At 43.3% G+C, this 19,300-nt stretch overlaps 1 protein-coding gene across 5 annotated transcripts in view; it reads left to right on the top strand.

Moving 5' to 3' along the window:
* p4ha1b (prolyl 4-hydroxylase, alpha polypeptide I b) overlaps positions 1–19,300 on the top strand; it is an 81,590-nt gene that overhangs the window by 12,104 nt on the left and 50,186 nt on the right. For 2 of the 5 annotated variants that reach the window (XM_041176487.1, XM_041176486.1), the window contains exon 1: positions 17,900–18,001. The exons of the other annotated variants lie outside the window; for them this stretch is intronic. In XM_041176487.1, coding sequence (XP_041032421.1) covers positions 17,927–18,001 — 75 coding nt within the window. In that variant the 5' untranslated portion in view covers positions 17,900–17,926. Of the gene's footprint in view, positions 1–17,899; positions 18,002–19,300 lie in introns of those variants that run through there. 5 annotated transcript variants of the gene reach the window in all.

Raw genomic sequence — 19,300 nt, 5'->3', positions numbered from 1 at the left:
ATATAGTTTAAAACCAGTAATCACTGTTATGGAATATGAATGGCTAAATTGATTCTGAATATTGTTCATTTTACTTTGAAAATAAAATCAGCTCATTTAAACAGGGAACCGAAGAACCACCAGAATATTGAAGAAATTAATGGAAATCTCTGCAGAGCAGTGGGCATAGAGCCCCACTCCCTGCTGTTAAGTTTTAAATGCTTTGAGACTGCACTTTTAAGAAAGAAAATGCTGCTCCGACAGCAGAGCGATCCAAGTTTCCTAGGTCAACAGTTCTGCTGTTGGAATAAGTGAGTCAGTTTCAGCAGTGTGGGGGTCTGATGTACTGACCGAGGAGACCCACAAGCTGAACTGCAAAATATTGAATGTAGAAGCGTGTGAAGGGTCCAGTTAGAGCATTGTAGACAAAAGCTCTTTTCCTGGCTAGGTAGTGTCAGGAAGATATAATATTATTGGAATTTATTGTGAAATAGTGGTATCTGTGTCTATATATATGTATGTGTGAGAGAGAGACTTAATTGGATTAAAGGCAGCTGATCTAAAGGCTTTGATGTATTAGAAGATGAGCTAGGTTTGAAATGTTAAGTAGGTAAACATGGGGGAAGTTTAGAATGTAAGGTGTAAAAGGGGATTTTTAAATAAACTAGATTAAATTGTTTTCAAAGGAGGGGTGAAATGTGTCACTTAGCCAGGTGAAGTTCAGAAACAGTGTTTATTTTTCCCAAAGATTACTGGTAAAATTAGAACTAAAAGATTTTTATTATCGGAAAGATAAAGTCCAAAGACATGGTGAAACAATGAGAATTTGCATTCAAAGGGGAAAATATGTAGAAAGGAGCGAAGGCTGTGTGTATATGAAAAGCCTTAAGCATCTATGCCTCAAGCTGCTGTCTACAATGAACTGAAGTTAAGAAAACTCACTTTGAATTGGATTGTTCAGGGTATCGTGTTTCTTTGCCTGGGTCTTTTAAAATCTGTGTGCCTTACTGTTGCCTTATTGAAAGTGTAACTGGGAATTAGATTAATTAGGGGATTTAGACGTTATCGTAATAATTTGTAGACATATGTATGTGCTTAAAATCATTTTTCTTGTTTATAAATATTTAATCTAGTTTTGTAAAAAAAAAACCTATAAGACTGAGTGGTCTTATTACTACTGAATTCAAAGCCCACATCTCAAAACATACAAATTGGCAAAATTAGTTGTGATAGTTGTTTCAAGTTTCCCCCTGGGATTTGAACAACTCAGCATTTACCATTGGCTGTGCCATAACAGTAGATAGCACAAAATAATTTGGCTTTTAACTAATTTTAACTAATTCACCTCCTTTCATTGTGGAATTTATTTTGTGTTTTTTTCTCCCCCACCCCTACCCCTCAGTTTTTTTCCATTCAAGTTGCAATCTCACTGAGTTTATAGGAATGTAGGATTTAGGAGCAGGAGTAGGCCATTTGGCCCTTCAAGCCCTGTTCCATCATTCAGTAAGACTACGGCTGACCTGGTTGTGACCTCAATTCCACTTTCCTGTCCGTAACTCTTGACTCCCTTGTCTATCAAAAATCTGTCTAACTGTGCCTTGAACATGCCATAGCATGTTATACATTCACGGAGCTTTTTTTTGGGTCACTTTTCTTAAATGCCCCCCTGGTTGAAAAATCAGGCATTTTGCTAATTTTTAAAATACATCTCAGATTTGAGGATTAAGTTAATTATAAATCTATGTTCGCAGAAGTGGAATGGCTGTGTTTATTGACATGACTTTACATAATTTTTTTGATCACACAAATGATTCAGCTTGGCTCTATTGATAGGAGTCTTGTATCTTGAGTCACAAAGTTGTGGGGTCAAACCCCTACCCGAGTCAAAGCTAACATTTTAGTACAGTCCCGAAGGGGTGCTGCGGTGTTGGACATGCCATCCTTCAGATGAGCTGTTGAAAACAAGGTCCTATCTGCTGGTTCAAGTGGGTGCTAAAGATCCCATGATGATATGTTCAGGGAGTTCTCTCCCTGCCCTGGCGAACATTCTGCCCTCAACCAACGCTACCAAAACCAGACCAGCTGATTCCACTTCATCGCTGATTATGGGATCTTACTCTGCTGGTTGCCTACATAACATCCGTGACCCTACTTCAGATAAGTTAAAATACAACAAATGCATTAGAGATGTTTCTGAATGCAGTGATGGGGCATTATATAAATACAGCTCTTTCAAACTAAATTCGTTAATCATGTTAATATTTCCACTTGTGCGTTTGAGTTTGTGTAGTTTTCCACTGTGCTGTTTGAAAAGTTGCACCTGTGTGGAAGAAAGAGATAGGAAACTTGCAAGACCTAGGTCAGCCAATGCATCGTGTACCAATATCGCTTGAGTTCATTCATAACATGTTTGGCAAGAAGCCCTTAGTCCAGACTGTATTTATTATTACTTAATTGGTTACTTTTAAGACAGAATCTTTACTTTTATGTATGCAGTTTAACCCAGCTGGAGAAGAAAGCTTGCTCCTACACAGAGACTTGAATGTCGATAAAAGAGCAGGGAGAGAAATCTTTTATTTAATTTTTTTTTTTAAAAAAGGAATAAGTGTAGATCTGGGGTGCATCAAAGTGGAGGGGGGAAAATATGGGAGAACAAGTTAGCTTTCAGCTAGTTTGGTGTGTAGCTCCAGACTGGAATTGATAGATGTGAAAACAGCCTATCTCCCACAGTGACTACACTTCAAAATTACTTCAATGGCTGTGAAATGCTTTGGGATGTCACAGGTGGTGAAGGGTTGCTATTTAGATGCAAGCCATTCTTTGTCTTACTCATTTTACTTTAACTGTAAGTGCTTCATGGTGAGGAGACTGGAAAGCTGGGTATTTCAAAATGCTGCTTTAGAGACTTGACCTTGCTTTCAGCCAGAACAGTATTGGAAGCATGAAGCTGAGAGAGTCTTATTGCCAACTTGCTTGTGCTTTACAACTGGATTTTCACTGCATATAATAGTGAACACTTGGATTTATGTAGCACCTTATTAAATCATTGAAACACCTCAAGATGTTTCATAAAAATGGAATACTATTTGGAGTGCGTAGTTATATAATGAACACAGGAGGCATTCTGCACCAGCAAAGTCCCACAAGCAGTAATAAGATGGAAAACTAGTTAATCTGGTTCAAATTCCATTTACCTTGGTTGCACCTCTCCTTTGAACCAAAGTGTGGCCAAAAGTAAATAATAGGTTGCATCAGCTCACATAACTGCTACTCATCTTGGTTCGCAATTGACTTTACTGAGCCATTCGAGCAGGTGGTCTGGTCACTCTGAGGTGGTGGGGTCAAACTATATGATATAATGGCAGAAGCATAAAACATAACTTCAGGAAGGTATAAGATGAGCTGCACCAGACGTGTTTTTTAAGTAAAGTCTTTATAATTAATGTGAATTATACTGTTGCTTTTGCAAGTATTGATTTATACACCATAACTACATATTTCCTTTTGAATTGATGTAATTGTAACTTATCTGGTTTTTACTCAGAGCATCTAAATTATCTTCTTGCTGTAATTTTACACTGAGGTCCCTTTTTCAGAAGGTTCTGACTTGGACCGTGACTTTGAGTATTAAGGGTCAGAATTAAAATTCTCAGTAGGAAAATAAATGTGCAGGGGATCAAAATGTTTAGGCACATATTTCAAGAAAATAAAAGTGTTACAGTTTGTTAGGGATGTATGTGAGGGAGAGAAGAGAGCACATTAACATCAGTAGAGCTGTATGAAATGAGGAACAGTAGTTTTCCACAGACCTGGGCAATCGACTTATGGGCTGGTTACAGCTGTGCATTCACAGGGGCTTGACAACAGGCTGAATGCTAACCTGAGAGAGAGAAAGATGAAAATTCATGGGTTGGGGGAAGGAAGAGAAAGGGAAAACCTATAAGCATTCTGAAATTTAAAAGAAATATCTACTGTACATGGATTGGAAACCTAATTTGTTGGGATCTGAAGCAAAATGATATTTTGCTTTTAGACTGAAGATGTCACCTTTGACACTACATGGGAGCAGAAGAATCTCATTCAGAACTGAAAACACCTTAACAACTGATTGCACCAATAACAATTCAAGATCTGTCTACCTAACTAAGGATTGATCAGTGATAAAGATTCTCTCCCTTCTCCCTTACTTTCATTAGAGTGTCAGTTGTGGACCAGTAGCACTCTTGCCTCTGCATCAGAAGGTTGTGGGTTAAAGTCCCACTTCAGAGACTTGATCACAAATGTAGACTGAGACAAAGTGGAGTACTGAGGGAGAGTTGCACTGTTTGAGGGCCCACCATTTGGAAGGATGTTAAACTGAGGCCCTGTCTACTCTTTGTAAATGTAAAAGATCGCATGGAACTATTTTGAAGAAGAGCAGGGGATTCTCCCTGGTTTGCAGGTCAATAGTAATCCCTCAACCAACATCACTAAAAACAGATGATCTGCTTGTTTATCGCATTGCTGGTGGTTGAGGGGGGGGGTGGTCTTGCTTTGTGCAAATTGGCTGTTATGTTTCCTACGTTACAATAGTAACTAACTTGAAAAAATACTTAATTGGCTACAAAGCAATATGGGACAAACTGAGGTTCTGAAAGATGAGATTTAAATACAAATTTTTTTCTCCTTCCTGTCCCCTCCTCCCTTTTCTGTCCATTAATTTCATTCCCCTCTTTATGGTATTCTCTGCTTTCCCCCCATATACCCTTAACCCCTCTCTTTCTGTCTTTAAGACCCCTCATCATCCCCATTCCACATTTGCTTGGTCTTGTGCATTTCCAAAATGTACAATGTGTAACCTGCATGGCCTTACCTGTTACATGGAGTGAGCTCTGCACCTGATGCTATTTATCATTCAAGTTTGACCCCCTTAATCCACCAATGTAAAGAAACCATGCAAGAATTGACTGTGCAATTCTGATGCTGGAGGCAGCATGCTTTTTCAATCAGTATAAAAAAAGATTGATTATCATGTGAAGAACTGTTAATATGTCCTAGTAGATAAGTTAGGTTCAATTGGTGAGGATACTCAGTTTTGAAATAAACTATGAACACACTTATTAGATGGCAACCTGCTCTTGTTATAAATCGATTGGGAGTGAAAACCTCTCAGTTAACATCACTTGGGTTCATTTGCAATGCAGACTGTTGGGCCTGACAAGGTTTTGCTTTCTAAGTGCCTAGTGGTAACATCACTGGATGAGTAATTCAGAGGCCCAAGCTGGGGACAAGGGTTCAAATCCCACCATAGCAGCTGGTGGAATTTAAATTCAATTAAGAATCTGGAATTGAAAAGCTAGTTTCAGTAATGATGACCATGAAACCATTGTCGATTGGCATTAAAACCCATCTGGTTCACTAACGTCCTTTAGGGAAGGGAATCTGCCATCCTTACCTGGTCTGGCCTACATGTGACTCCAGATCCACAGCAGTAACTCTTAACTGCCTTCTGAAATGGCCTAGTAAGCCCTCAGTTCAAGGGCAATTAGGGACAGACAACACATGCTGGCCTTGCCAGCAATGTCCACATCACATGAAAGAATTTAAAAAATGCAACCACTTTGGCTTGCATTATTTGTACATAATGGTGTTTTCTTATGAAATTTGGCTTCCAGGACATGGTAAATTCTAAAATCAAGATTCAGTTGGAGTTAAGGTCATTGCTAAATATTAGTCCTGTCATAATCTAATAGTGATCCATAGAAGCTGTGACTAATCAGGATAACATTTGTACCACAGAAACTTAGTTTCGAGTTGTCTGAGCCTTTTTTAAAAAAGCACTGATTTTTTTTGCATCCTTGTTATTATAAGAATATCCCAACAATGCCCTACTTTGTGTAATGCCTGCAGATGGATTCCTTGAGTTAGGCATTGTGCTGTGGTTTCATTGAATGTACAGCTTTTTTTGATTTAGTTTGGCAAGTTGCATTGCTGTTTGCAGTCAGTTCGTCATTTTAACATGGAGAACTTGAATAAGAAAGCTTTCTGTCAGCAAAATTATCTAGGGGCAAAGCAGGGAGAAAGCAAAATAATGAAGTGAGGGAAAAATAATGTGTCCATTTCATACTGCAAATTTTGGTCATTGTATTTGGTTTTTTTTTGTTGACTAGTTCAACAAAGGAACAGTTCTGGGTTTTGGGTATTAATGAGAATTACAGCAGCCTCAAAAATATAAAATAAGTAAACAGGATTAAAGTTTCATCTTTGGCTTTGGAAGCCAAGCTATTTCTCTGGAACCCAGTTTCATTTCTGGAGTCGAGGAGCTATGCTAACAGTGGCCAGGATCTTGGTGAGAAAGGCAAAATTGAAATTTTTGGGCCATGCTGACTCCAGGCATTGATGACAAAGTGTTTGAGCAGATGAGGATTAAAATATTCACAAGTTGAAAATTTAAGATTTCCTCCTGGTGCTAGACTGAAGAGCTGCTCTACCTTTGAGTTAAATCTGTATAATCCAATCTGAATTCAGTTTCCTGGGTTATATATTCAAAGCTGCAGTGCAGTGTTAATAGTGTACTGCTACAGGGTATTCCTTTCCTACAGTTTTTTTTTAAAGCCTCATTATTCGAGAGTGCTTTTCATGGTCTCATGACATCCCAAAGTACTTTACAGCCAGTTAAGTATTTTTGAAGTGTAGTCACTGTTGTAATGTAGGAAACATGGCAGCCAGTTTGCAAGCTCCCTCAAACGGCAATGTGATAACCTGTTTTTCTGATTTTGATCATGGCATATATATTGGCCAGGACACTGGGGGTAAACCCCTGCTTTTGTTGAAATAGTGTTATGCAATCTTTTACGTCCACCTTAGAGATCAAAAAGGGCCTTGGTTTAACACTTGATTTGGAAGATGGTACCTCCGATACTGCAGCACTTCCTCAGTGCTGCAGTGGAGTCTCAGCCTAGATTGCATACCCAAATATCTATGTTGGGGCTTGAAGGCCAGAAGGTTTGTTTCATTGGCGACTCGGCCAATCCTGAGATTTTAAAGTGGAAGGTTCTACTGAAAAATAAATTTCTTTTATGTGGAGGAGATATTTGACTAGCTCCTCTTAGCAGGCAACCATGCTAGTGTTTGTTTGTGGAGGCTTTTTAGGACAGGAATAGGTTATTCAAATCCTTGAACTTGTTCTGCCATTCAGTTAGACCATTGCTGTTCTCCATCTTAATTCCATTTACTGACCTTTGTTTCATATCCCTTGATGCCCTTATCTCTGTCTCTCTCTCTCTCTCTCTTGAAAATTTAATTCATCTGTCATCCATTTCCTTTTGAAGGGGAAAGAGTTCTCCATATTTCTACTGCCCATAATGTGTGCTGAATGGTCTGGCTCTAATTTTGAGATTGTGGCGCCTTGTCCTGGCTTTCCTCAACAGAGGAGTTTGTTGCTGCAGATAGTGTGTGAAGTGGGGTTGGTGTTATGGGGGACAGGGCTGTTAAGGAAGAGCTGTATGTAATAGAATTACACAGAAACAGGCCATTCAGCCTAACTGGTCAAAGCCTCCTCCCACTCTTTTTACATCATCAACCATAACCCCATTAACATATCTTCCTCTATTCTTTCCTCCTCTGTTCCTTCCTCCCTCATGTACTTATCATATAGTGTCAGGGCTCTGGGAGATTAAAGAAAATGTTATCCTGCAGTGTCAGTCTCTGTTGGGGGCAGTCTCTTCACTCACATTCCCACTCAGCACTGTTTGTGCCCTCGCAGACATTACAGTAAAACTTGTTTTCTGTTATACAATGCCCTTCCAAGTGTCAGCTTGATTTACTTGACTTGTCTCTTGACTTGCTCCACCCACTCAAAAACTTGAACATAGTACGCTCTAGTTGTTAACTGAAGGAAGTACTGCACAGTGGTGCTCTCCTTCAGGTAGGAGATTAAACCAAAGACTTGGCAGATGTTAAAAATCCAAAGAGCAAATATTCCTTTCGATCAACAACAAACTAAAAAACTAGTTACAAAAACAGAAAATGCTGGAAAAACTCAGCAGGTCTAACAGCATCTGGGAAGAGAAAAACAGAGTTAACGTTTCGAGTTTGACGGACTTGAAACCTTAACTCTGTTTCTCTCTTCACAAATGCTGTTAGACCTGCTGAGTTTTTCCAGCATTTTCTGCTTTTGTTTCAGATTTCCAGAATCTGCAGTATTTTGCTTTTAAAAAACTAGTTAACTGGTCAATCATCTCAAAGCAGCTGGTAAGATATTGCTGTGTGCAAAATGGCTGCTGCTTTTAACTACACTTAGCCAATAGTCACTGCACTTCAGTGTAATTCATTTGATTTGAATCTAACTTTTTTTTTCATTTCCTATCAAGGTTACAGTTTGTTCTAAAAAATTAATTTTGGGTGTGACTAAATGAAGTAATATTCACACAGAGTTGTCTCCCATTCACCATAAGGGTGGAATGCATAGGTATCATACAATGTGACCTGTAACTCAATGTGAGTTTGCTTTTATTGCAATGCTAGACTGTAGAATGCTTGTACAGCTGTTGCTTTGCACAGTTGACACACATTTGTGTAGCTTTGATTTATTTGTCAGGAGAGTAACTTTAGTTTGACCTTGTTACTGCTGGTAGGAGCTTATACTGCCAGTTGCAGAGAATGATGTACAAAGGGTGCTGATGGCACTCTGCAACCTGCACACTAGCTCATCCTTTATAACAGGCCTTTATAATGGAATACCAAAGTAAAATACCCTCTCTACTGAGACTGATATACTCTGTACTCTAATGGGTACATTGCTTCTAGCTCACTCATTAAAGTGTACCTTGCTGTATTATGAATACAAATATTTGTCTCCCAGTGGGTTGACCTGAAATTTCCTAGTGAAATAGAATTTTGGCTGTTTCCTGTGTGACTGCGTTTGTGTTTTCATTATCAATTTTTTTCCCAGATTGAATCCAATTAATTTCAGTTGAATGTTATTGCCAGTTTTTAAAGCCTCAATCCAAAGTCTTATTAGCATTGTGTGAAATAGATGGCAGGACTCTGTGAATTCTCCATTCATTCATGGAAATGTCAGTTTAATTTTACTGTGTTTTCTCAATAAACTATCAGTATTGGATTTGCCTGTGGAATCTTTATCATCTAGAAAGACTGACAAACTTGGTTGGGCCAGTGCATAGAAACTGTAACATTGAGCTCGGGGACAGTCATAGAACAGTAGAAGTTCACAGCACAGGAGACCATTTGCCCATTGTGTCTTGCCATCTTTATTGAAGAGCGTACCAAAACTTGTCCACTGGCCTACTCTTTCTCCATAGCCTTTTGTTTTCCTCTGCTACAAATATTTAGCCAGTTTTCTTTTAAAACAAAGAATGGCCTCTTGCGTTTTCATGTCATTGAAGTTCTGGGTATCATACCCGGCCCAAATTGAAACATTATGGATAATCAAACACTCCGTTCTGTATGGATAATGTTTGAATTTTTGTGAGGTCTGTTGAGGGATGTGCTGAACTGGGGTAGAGGGAAATTCCATTGAAAGTCTGTGAAATCCCACTTTAACGAAACCACATATTACACAACAAACCCCCAACCCCCAAGGAAAGCAGTTTGGCTGAAAGCAAACACAAAGTTTTTCATAGTTAGTCACATCTCCTCTCCTACATGTTAATCACTAATTCAAGACTGAGCAAATAAGCATTGAATGCTTCACACAGGAGGGGTGGCCTCATGTTGCAGGGATCCCAAGGGATTTGTGGCATGTTTTCTGTAATAATTCTCTTCTGTTGCACAGTGCAGCACTCTTCAATACACGTAGACACGAGGGCTACTAACTGAGAATGTGTCACTGCTGCACCATTGCATGAAACAGGAGCTGAGCAAATCAGAACTTCATTTTGTAGCGCATGAATGATTCGAGAGAGAGAAGAAAAACATTGACACAATTTATTTCAATTTAACTGTATCTAGCCCATTGCTGTTTTGAGTTCACTTCCATAATGCTGGTATGCTAATACAGAATTAGTTGTGTGCACTGAGATTAAAGACTGTTCAGTACCACAATGCTGTATTAGTGTAATGTCAGAAAGGGAGCAGTCGGTGTTATGTAATATGATAAAAGCAGCAGATGCTGGAAACCTAAAATAAAAACTGGAAATGCTCAGCAGGCCTGGCAGCATCTCTGGAGAGAGAAACAGATTTAACATTTCAAGTCAAATATGATTCTTCTTTGGAACCTTCCTAGTGATATAGTATATTTTGCTTCTAAAAATATCCTAATCTAAGCACAGGTGAAGTATGTGAACATTTCCTGGGCAAGCAGTGTGTAACAAAGCAGTTGTGTTTACTTACATGTATGTGGCCTGTGAGAGAAGTGTTCACCAGTGCCACTTTGTATTTGGCAGCCATTGCTCTCTGATCACCAAAATTTAGGTTGGTTTGCTTCCCAATGTTAATGACTTTCAACAACAAAACACTGCAGATGCTGGAAACCTGAAGAAAAACAGGAAAAGAAAGAGACTTGCTTTTATTTAGCACTGTTCAAACCTGATGTCCCAAAGTGCTTTCCAGCTAAGTAAGTACTTTTGAAGTGCAGTCACTGTAATGTATGAAACGTGACAGGCAGTTTGCCCATAGAAGCTCTCACAGGCAGCAATAAGACAATAACTGGATACTTTAAGTCCAGTTGGTTGAGTGTTGAATATTGGCCAGGACACTGGGGAGAACTCCCCTCCCCTTCTTTGAGCTAATGCCATGAGATCTTTCACGCCCACCTGAGAGGGCAGACATGCTCTCGGTTTAACATCTCATCCAAAAGATGGCACCGGCGATGGTGCAGCACCCCTTAGTACTGCACTGGAATGTCAACCTTGATTTTTGGTTTTGTGCTCAAGACCTGGACACAGAAACAAGAGTGCTACCAGCTGAGCCACAGCTAGTACCTCAACATGCTGGAAACACTCCAGCAGTCAAGCAGCATCTACAGAGAGAAATCTCTTTGTCAGAACTATTAACTTTTTTTTTTTGCTTTCTTTTTTAATCAGTACTTTTATTACTTCTATAACTTATGCCTGCCTCCTTCTGCACTCTACGTCCCAGCTTGCGCTTTCTAATCTTCCAACTGTGGCCTTGTGTGTTTTCTCCTTCACATTGACAATGGTCTCCCTTGCCACCATATCCTTACTTCCTGCAGTTCTCCTTCCAAATGTAAAGGGCTACATTTTATTATCTTTTTCAAATGGTCTCTCCCTCTGCTATTCCTCCCCTCCTCATTCCTGCCTGCTATCTGCTTTCTCTCATGGGAAGTGGCTTGGGACAGTTCCGACATTAAAGGTGCTATACAAGCTCAGGTTGTTAACTGAAAATCACAGCAATTACTCTTGGTGCTAAGATCGATTGTGGCTTTGCTAATACTCAGTGACTTAATGAACTATGTAATTGCTGATATAATTCAAAGCATTTAAGACTCAAAAAGATTAATTGTCTAATAACAGCTGATGTCAATAGTAGTGGATGATTTAAAATGAACGACTTAATTCCTTTATTAAAACAATGGACAAGAACATCAGATGAACATCTTTAATGTTGGCAAAAGTCCCTTTAGACTTGTGTACTACAAATGCTGTATATCAATATTCTCAGATTGCTCAGAAAATGACAGCTTAAGAGATTTTCATTTTCAATAACATTACTGCCACTTCATTTTGTTTCCTTTCAAGGTGTGAAAAGTCCAAGAGTATGGCTAGGCCATTAGGAGTGATGATGCTAAAAGCACCATATCTGATGTAACTGATCTAGACAAATGTGGCCTACTGAACTGTTTAACATAATCACTAATCATCCTAAGTGGTGGTCTTAGTTGCAGAAGAGGGAAGATAATGGAGCATTTAGAAATCACTACTTCACACAGAAGGTGGGGAATATGAGGAACACAGTGCCCAAAGGGACAGTGGAATTGGTAATTTTAGCAAAGTTAGGAAGGAGCTGGATAGATCTTGGCCAAAGAAGTGATTAAGGGATATAAGAGAGTATATAACAAAGAATGTTTTGAACTTGAGACCAGCTTGATGAACTGTGATGATTGGATCATACAATCTTTAATTCAAGCTTCTTTCATTTCAAAGCCAATAACTATCTCAATGGTAAGATTTGGACGCCCCTATTTATATGTATCAAAAAACATGTGATGCAGCATTTTTTGTCCCAGTGAAGTTCCTCACCTTCCAGCAGTTGAAATTCTATACCCTCAGACAGCGTGAATTTGTGGACCAAACTTAGGGCTGAATTTTCCATTCTTTGGGCGGGTGCGGACCTGATCGGGGCTGCACAGCCATTTTGCATGGGCGGACCAATTAAGACCTGCCCAGCGCATTTCACACTCACATGGAGAGCGGGACTTTTAAAATTGCAGCAGGTGTGTGCAGATCGCCGGTTCCAATGGGGAACCAGCACCCTGTATAAAGAAAGGCCAGGCAGCCTCCTTTAGGCTGATCACCATGTCCAGCTCCAGTTGCAGGGGGTCTGCAGAGCAGGATCCGGTGGCTAGCAGGCCAGAGGAGGAGGGCAGGCTGCAGGGTAGTCCAGCGGGGGGGTGGGCCAATGTGCCCCTCGCTTCTCTGATGCCTGCCTTGCTGCCCTTGTTGAGGAGTTGACAGCACGGCGAGAGGTTGTGTTTCCCCAGGATGGGAGGAGGAAGGCCCCTTCGCATGACGAAGTGGACCTGGCAGGAGGTGGTGGAGGTGGTCAGCTCCATGGATGCTGTGCGGTGATCATGGACCCAGTGCCACAAGTGCTTCAATGATCTGCTGCGCTCTGGAAGGGTGAGGACCATGTCTGCATTTGCCATTTAAACCAGCAGGTAACCTTAGCTTTTGAGGCCCCCCCCCTCCCCCACATCATAGTGTCGTTACTGCATTGGGCATTTGGAGCATGCTGGCTTGGCAAGCAGATAGTGACCATGCTTACATCAGTCTTAGTGGTTGAGGAGAAGATGGGTTCTCCCCACAGCATGTGTTGGTGTTTGTCGCATTTGAGTAGTCTGGGGGCAACTTGCAGCGGAAGCAGCTAGACACATACTCGGAACTCCAACACATGTCTTATTGACGGTGATGAGATGGTGGAAGAGGACCCTTAAGGTGTCGTGGCCAAGAGCCATCTGGTGGCCTTGGTGCCGTACCTAGTTGCGCCTCCTTGCCATGGGCGCTAAGACCCGTGTGTTGTTGAAAGTGATGGACGCCGAATGTGTCCAAGGTGGCCACTGTGGGAGGGGTTTGGGAGCAACCGTACCATCTTTTGGTGACTGATCACCAGTATTGTGGACAGGAGCCGCTGGAGGCCTCAGGTGGGCCTCTGTGGTTGGGGTGCGGCATGCGCATGCAGAGTACGTGAGCAATCAGTCCCAATAAATGGTGTTCTCTGTACTGCAGGCGAAAACTGCACACAACATCCATGAGTGTTTGTGCACTGGTGGTGGCCAGGCCATGTTCCACATACTGACCCGATTTGAAGAACAGGCCATGGCGCTGGAAAGGAGCCAAGCAGCTAGGTTGGCAGGTGTTGGTGAGGCTGGGATGCAGCGGCCAGGTAATTGAGGCCCACAGCCCCATCCACTCTGTCTCCTCACCATCCAAAGCACTGATGTTTGCTGCAATTGTTAATGCAGCAACACTGCTCATTCACAGACTGATACAGTCAGACATGTGGGTCATACACAAAGATCCCTCAGCCCCTTGAGGATGCGCGTCTCTAGCACCTTCCAAAGTCACCTTATCCCATTCCTGACCACTAGCCCCATGGCCTAACATGCCAGGGCATCGCTGCTGCACATCCAAATACTTATTCCATCTTAGGAGGGTTTGTACCTCCACCGCCCTTTCAGCCAGTGCATCCCACATTACTCTGTCCAAAAGGTCCTCAGCGCCTCACCTGTCAACCTCATGGTGCTCAACTTAAATAAATGTCACCACATTAGTCATCTCTCCACCAAGGGGAAATGTTACCTTCTATCCACCCAATCTATGCCCCTCATAATGGTATGAAGGTCAATAATGTGACCTGTCAATCTCCTGTGCTCCATGGCAAACGTCGCAAGTGTTTGCAATGTTTCCTCATAACTCCAACTCTCCAGGCCAGCATACATCCAGGTCAGGAACCTCTACACTCTCCCCACTCCAATACCATCCCTCCCATGAAGCGCAGGTCACAACTGAACGCAGAAGTGTAGCTGGGGCCTCGACAGCGTTTTCTGCACTTGCAACATGACCTCCCTTTTCCTACATTCTATTCCTCGGCTAATAAAGGCAAGTCTGGCTTTTACCTTGTTAAACACCTTGTGTTCCTGTTCTGCTACCTTAATGGGCCTGCGCAGTAAAGTCCCTGTAATCGTCCTTACTTTCCACGGTCCTACCATTTCTCCTGTATTCCTGTACCTTGTTTGTCTTGCTCAAGTGCATAATCTCACACTTATCCACATAACATTCCATGTGGCATTCCTTAGGCCATCTGACCAGCCTGTCTGTATGCGTGTGTAATGTTTGGGCCTCCTCTTGACTATTTACCACCCCACCAATGTTCGTCTCCTTAGGTTCCTGAAGATTGAGCGCATTATGAGGCTGGGGGGAAAGGGAAGAAAGGTGTTACTGACTGAACACTAACTGATCCGCTGTCCTTGTTGTTAATTTCAGCATCACCACCGCATGGCCGCCAGGAGAACATCCAGAGTCCCCCTTCCACACCTGAGGGGCATCAGTTGGCACGCGCGTTACACCATTTCAGCGAGCCAGACACCAGCGCAGCGACTACCACATCAGTGGGGAATGTAACGTCAGCTAGTGTCCTGTGGCGCAGTGGAGAGGGCACTTCACAATCGCTGGAAGGGATGGCATGGACAGAGAGTGCCAATGGTGCCAGCAGCTGGAGGATTGCAGGGGACCAGGCACATGCTGAGTCCGGCTGTGATGATGTGCCTCTGGAGATGTCAGCCATGCAGCAACTGCAGGAAAAGCAGCAGGATGCGCAGGAGCATCTGGCAGGGTTGCATGAGGGTGTGCTTCAGTTGGTCCCTGTGGTGGAGGAATCCAGGCAGAGTGTTAGTGATGGCATGAACCTCAGGACAGAGCTTCAGGCTTCCTCCATTGAGAGATTGGCGACTCTCATGGAGAGGGGCTTCTAATGGATTGATCCGCTTCTGATGGGGTTACGCTCTGATCTGCAAGCCCTCACAGCGCTAATGGCCACAGGTGGTCATTGGCAATGTGGGAGATGTTCTGGGCACCAAGTGTCCCAGCTCGGTGCCCATCCATCTAGAGTGAGCAGGGAGATTCAATGTGACCTCATGTCAGTGCAGCAGCAGCTGTTTGTCGTCACTACGAGCTCCTCTCAGGGCGCTCCAGATGAGGGCAGCAGCTCCTCTGCCCCTCTGCCAGTGACTGTTGCATTCGCTGAGGCTGTGTCAACTGGGGAGGTGCCAGCTCTGGAATGGGCCACTCTCTCCCCCCCTGCCCAGGTGGGGCCAGCTCAGGCTCCACAGGCCACAGAACGTCCGCCAAGGTGATCGACACCAACAGGACAGCAGAGTCAGCAGCTGTCTCACAAGCCACTCCGAGCGATGGGGCGGCACCAAGACGAGGCATCCGCAAACATAAGCATAAGGCACGTTAGGCACACCACAGGTTTCTCACTGGTGCTTTTCTGTTGCCCCGAGATCAGGGAATTTATATTTGTCAACATCAGAGTAATGTTTTGTTTTTTGTGGCACCATCTGATGGATGGGAATAAAGTCAACATTTGTCTCCTTTGTGCTGCATCTGTGCTAAGCACTTAGTTGCAGCTGATGAAGTGGAAGATGTAGCACTTAAGTGCCGTGTATGGATGCGCCAGGCAATGCTGCTCCTGCTGATCCAAGTGTGAGGAGCTAGCTGAAGGTTCGTTGGATTAAAGTGTCCTGGGTGTCCCTGCCTCCTTGATATAGTTGCGGGTCGGCGTGCTGCCCCTCATCATTGCCCTGTGCTTCCTCAATCTCTGAGCCACTGCTGGGGTCATTGTGTGCAGCCGCATCCACGATGTCAAGGTCTTCATCTTCAACTGTGTCCCCCCTTTCCAGCGCAAGATTGTGCAGAGCGCAGCATGCAACCACTATCACAGAGACACGATCTGGGGGGTACTGGAGTGCGCCCCCTGAGCGTCCAGGCATTGGAAGCACATCTTGAGAAGACCGATGGTTCTCTCCACCACAGCCCTTGTGGAGCCGTGGCTCCTATTGTAGCGCTCCTCAGCTTCTGTTCTTGGGTAGCGGAGAGGTGTCATGAGCCACCTTCTGAGGGGATAGCTCTTGTCACCCAGCAGCCATCCATCCAGCCGAGGCGCAGCACTGAAGAGCCCCAACATCTGGAAGTGTCTGAGGATGTAGGCGTCGTGGGAGCTGCCTGGGTATCTTGTACAAACTGCCAGAATCTGTATCCTGTGATCACACACTATCTGCACGTTCATGGAGTGGAAGCCCTTCCTGTTGACGAAGGCACCGGGCTCACCTGCTGGCACCTTGATGGCCACATGTGTACAGTCTATAGCACCCTGGACACGGGGGAAGCCAGCAATGGCTGCGAAGCCTCTGGCTCACTGTGTCTGGCTGGCCTGGTCGCAGTGGAAATGGGTGAAGGTCAAAGCACGTCTGAACAGAGCGTCTGTAACCTGCTTGACATAAGTGTGAACAGCTGATTGGGAGACACTGCAAAGATCACCCACTGAGCCCTGGAAGGAGCCAGATGCATAGAAGTGGAGGGCAACTGTGACCTTCAGAGCTGCTGGCATGGGGTGTTCACCCACACAGGGGAGATCTCAGGCCCAATCATCTGACAGATGTACTTGACTGTTTCCCTTGACATTCGGAGCCTCCTTTGGCACTGCACCTCAGTCATATTGAGGTAGCTGCTTCGCCGCCTGTAAACCCTGGCAGCAGGATAGTGGTGTCTTTTGCGGCCCCTTCCACCTTGGACAACCTCTTGGCCCTGCGCCCCTTGTGCCTGCGCCTGGCCTCCCAAAGGTGGCTCCCCTGGAGGCTGATTGTCCACTCCTGGCCTCCTCCTTATTCTAGCCCTCCCTCCTCAGAGGAGCTGCCTCCAGTGGAGATGTCAGAACCCATACCCAGGCTAAAGGGAGGCCTCCGGAAAATTCCAGGCCCGGTAAAGATTCCCGACTGCAAAGTGCTGAGCTGAAGCTTCAAAGTACAGAGAAAGCTGCTGGAATTGGTTCTGAACTGCTTCAGATCACACAGGCAAGTTTAAAATACTTGCTGCAATAAATACTTCACATAAAACATTGACAACCCCACTGAGCCCACATATCCAGCCCGTGGATGAGGTTTGTTAGAAAGTCACTCACTCGCCTGCCTGTTGCATCTGTGCGCCAAGCCGAAGATTGCATGGGCGCCTCAAAATCAGTCGATTGTTGAGTTAAGGGCCTTAACAAACCCTTTAATTAATGGCGGACGCACGTCGCACTTCATCGTGTGCCCACCCAGCTAAATATCGCGATGGCGTGCGGACACATCAGGACGCTCGCCCGATGTCGGCGCACGACATTTTAAGCGCTGATGTGTGGCACCTGCCACCCAGAAAATTCTGGCCTTAGTGTCTAAGATTCCAACAGCCTTAGAATTTCACTGTGTTGTGCCATTTAGATGTGGACAAGGATGGGCACTGTATGACGACCTTTGACCCAGAAGCAGTATAGTGAGGAAAATTTGTAATTTTTTATAGAGAATTTTTTAAAGAATGTTTGAAAAGGACTTTTTTAAGAGTTTGCATCAATTGTCATTTTTTTGGATAAGTAAAACTGGTCAATGTGACCTGGCAACCCTTGACCTGGAAGCAGAACCAATATGAAGGAAGTTAAAATACAAAATCTGTGGGGCCAGGCACAGGAGAGCTACAAGTAGAAGAGCTGGAGGGTGAAGGTGATCAACATAAAGATGCAAACACAAAGAGAAAGCAGACAGAGACAGAAAGAGGGACATGTGAAGAGAAGCCAGCAAAGCTACGAAAAGGTCAGTTTTCTGTTTGGTAGTAAGAAGAAAAATAGAATTCCAAAAGCTCTTGGGGGAGCTATTTACAAGCAAGCTAAAAGGGACTGAATCCTAAAAAGTGTTACGAATAGCTCAGACATGGGAAAGAGCTGAGAGTTTGTTTCAGAGGACCAGATCAAGAACTGGGTGCCATCAATTGGCTGGCTGTAAAAGAACTCTGGAAAGCGACATGACCCGAGGGAAGAGAGGGTTGTTGGATGTGCGCAATGTCAGTGCTAACCAAATCCAGGGACCTCAGATGGAATGTACCTGCCACTGAATGCGACTCAAGGGACAAATCAGTTGAGTTAGAAAGTCTTGTAGTGGCACATTTGTGTGGGCAGTGATGCAGGTGGTTGCGTAAGATGTATCTTTGTTGTACCAATTATTTAAAGTGAAATTTACCTTTTTATTTGAAGAATCATTTGCCTGTTAATTCCTGATTAATTTGCAATGGTTCTGAATAGTATTAAAATATAACTTACAAAAAGTGAAACCTTGTTGGTAATTTCTTCTTTTGGGGGTTGTTTAGTAAATTTGGTTATTTTCATTTACAGTTTTCCCCATGGGGATCGCAAAACTGTCAATTTCCACATGTGGTTGTTTCCTTATCTTCACTGTAGAATGAGACCAAGAAGTTTAGGGAGAAAAACGGGGATAGTGACTCTGGCTGCCTCATGTTGAGTTCCATTGGCAGAGGTGTATGCACTTGGCTGCCTGAAAGTGCACAGGATCCCCAAAATAATGTACCCCCCTTTTCTTTTAATCTCATTTCTCACAACTCTGTAGATTTGCCTGATCTCCAGTTAACATCCTCCCTGACTAAACAAAAATCTTGTGATATTGCGGAATTGCAGCTTTGTTCCTATTTTTAAATAATGGTTTTAAGCAGGAGTTATCTTGCACCCATTATAAAATCACATCAGGGAAGGTCTGGGCTTTAGTTTGCTAGGGAATATTCTTGAGCTTTTGTTCCTTGACTTTGATGCAAATGGTTTTGAATCGACTCAAAAGTGGCAGTATAACTGAGCCCTGAATCCCCACCTAGATCTCGATTGTGGTGATTGATGACAATTACATGTCTGTGACACTGAGCCTGTTGTATTACAGCATTTAACTTCTGACTTTAGTTGTATTGCATCTGCAAATCCAATACTCAAAATCAGTTCCCAGCAATGATAGTTGGGTTGACTTGTAAATTGTCACTTTTTTAATAGAAAGCAAAAGTTATTTATCTTACGAGCTCTGATGAAGGTTTTGACTCCTAGCTTTAATACCGTT

The sequence above is a fragment of the Carcharodon carcharias genome, chromosome 28 (assembly GCF_017639515.1).
Source record: "Carcharodon carcharias isolate sCarCar2 chromosome 28, sCarCar2.pri, whole genome shotgun sequence".
In the NCBI taxonomy this organism is placed as follows: Eukaryota; Metazoa; Chordata; class Chondrichthyes; order Lamniformes; family Lamnidae; genus Carcharodon; species Carcharodon carcharias.
Note: the sequence above shows the minus strand (reverse complement) of the source record. Positions and strands in the feature narration are given on the sequence as shown.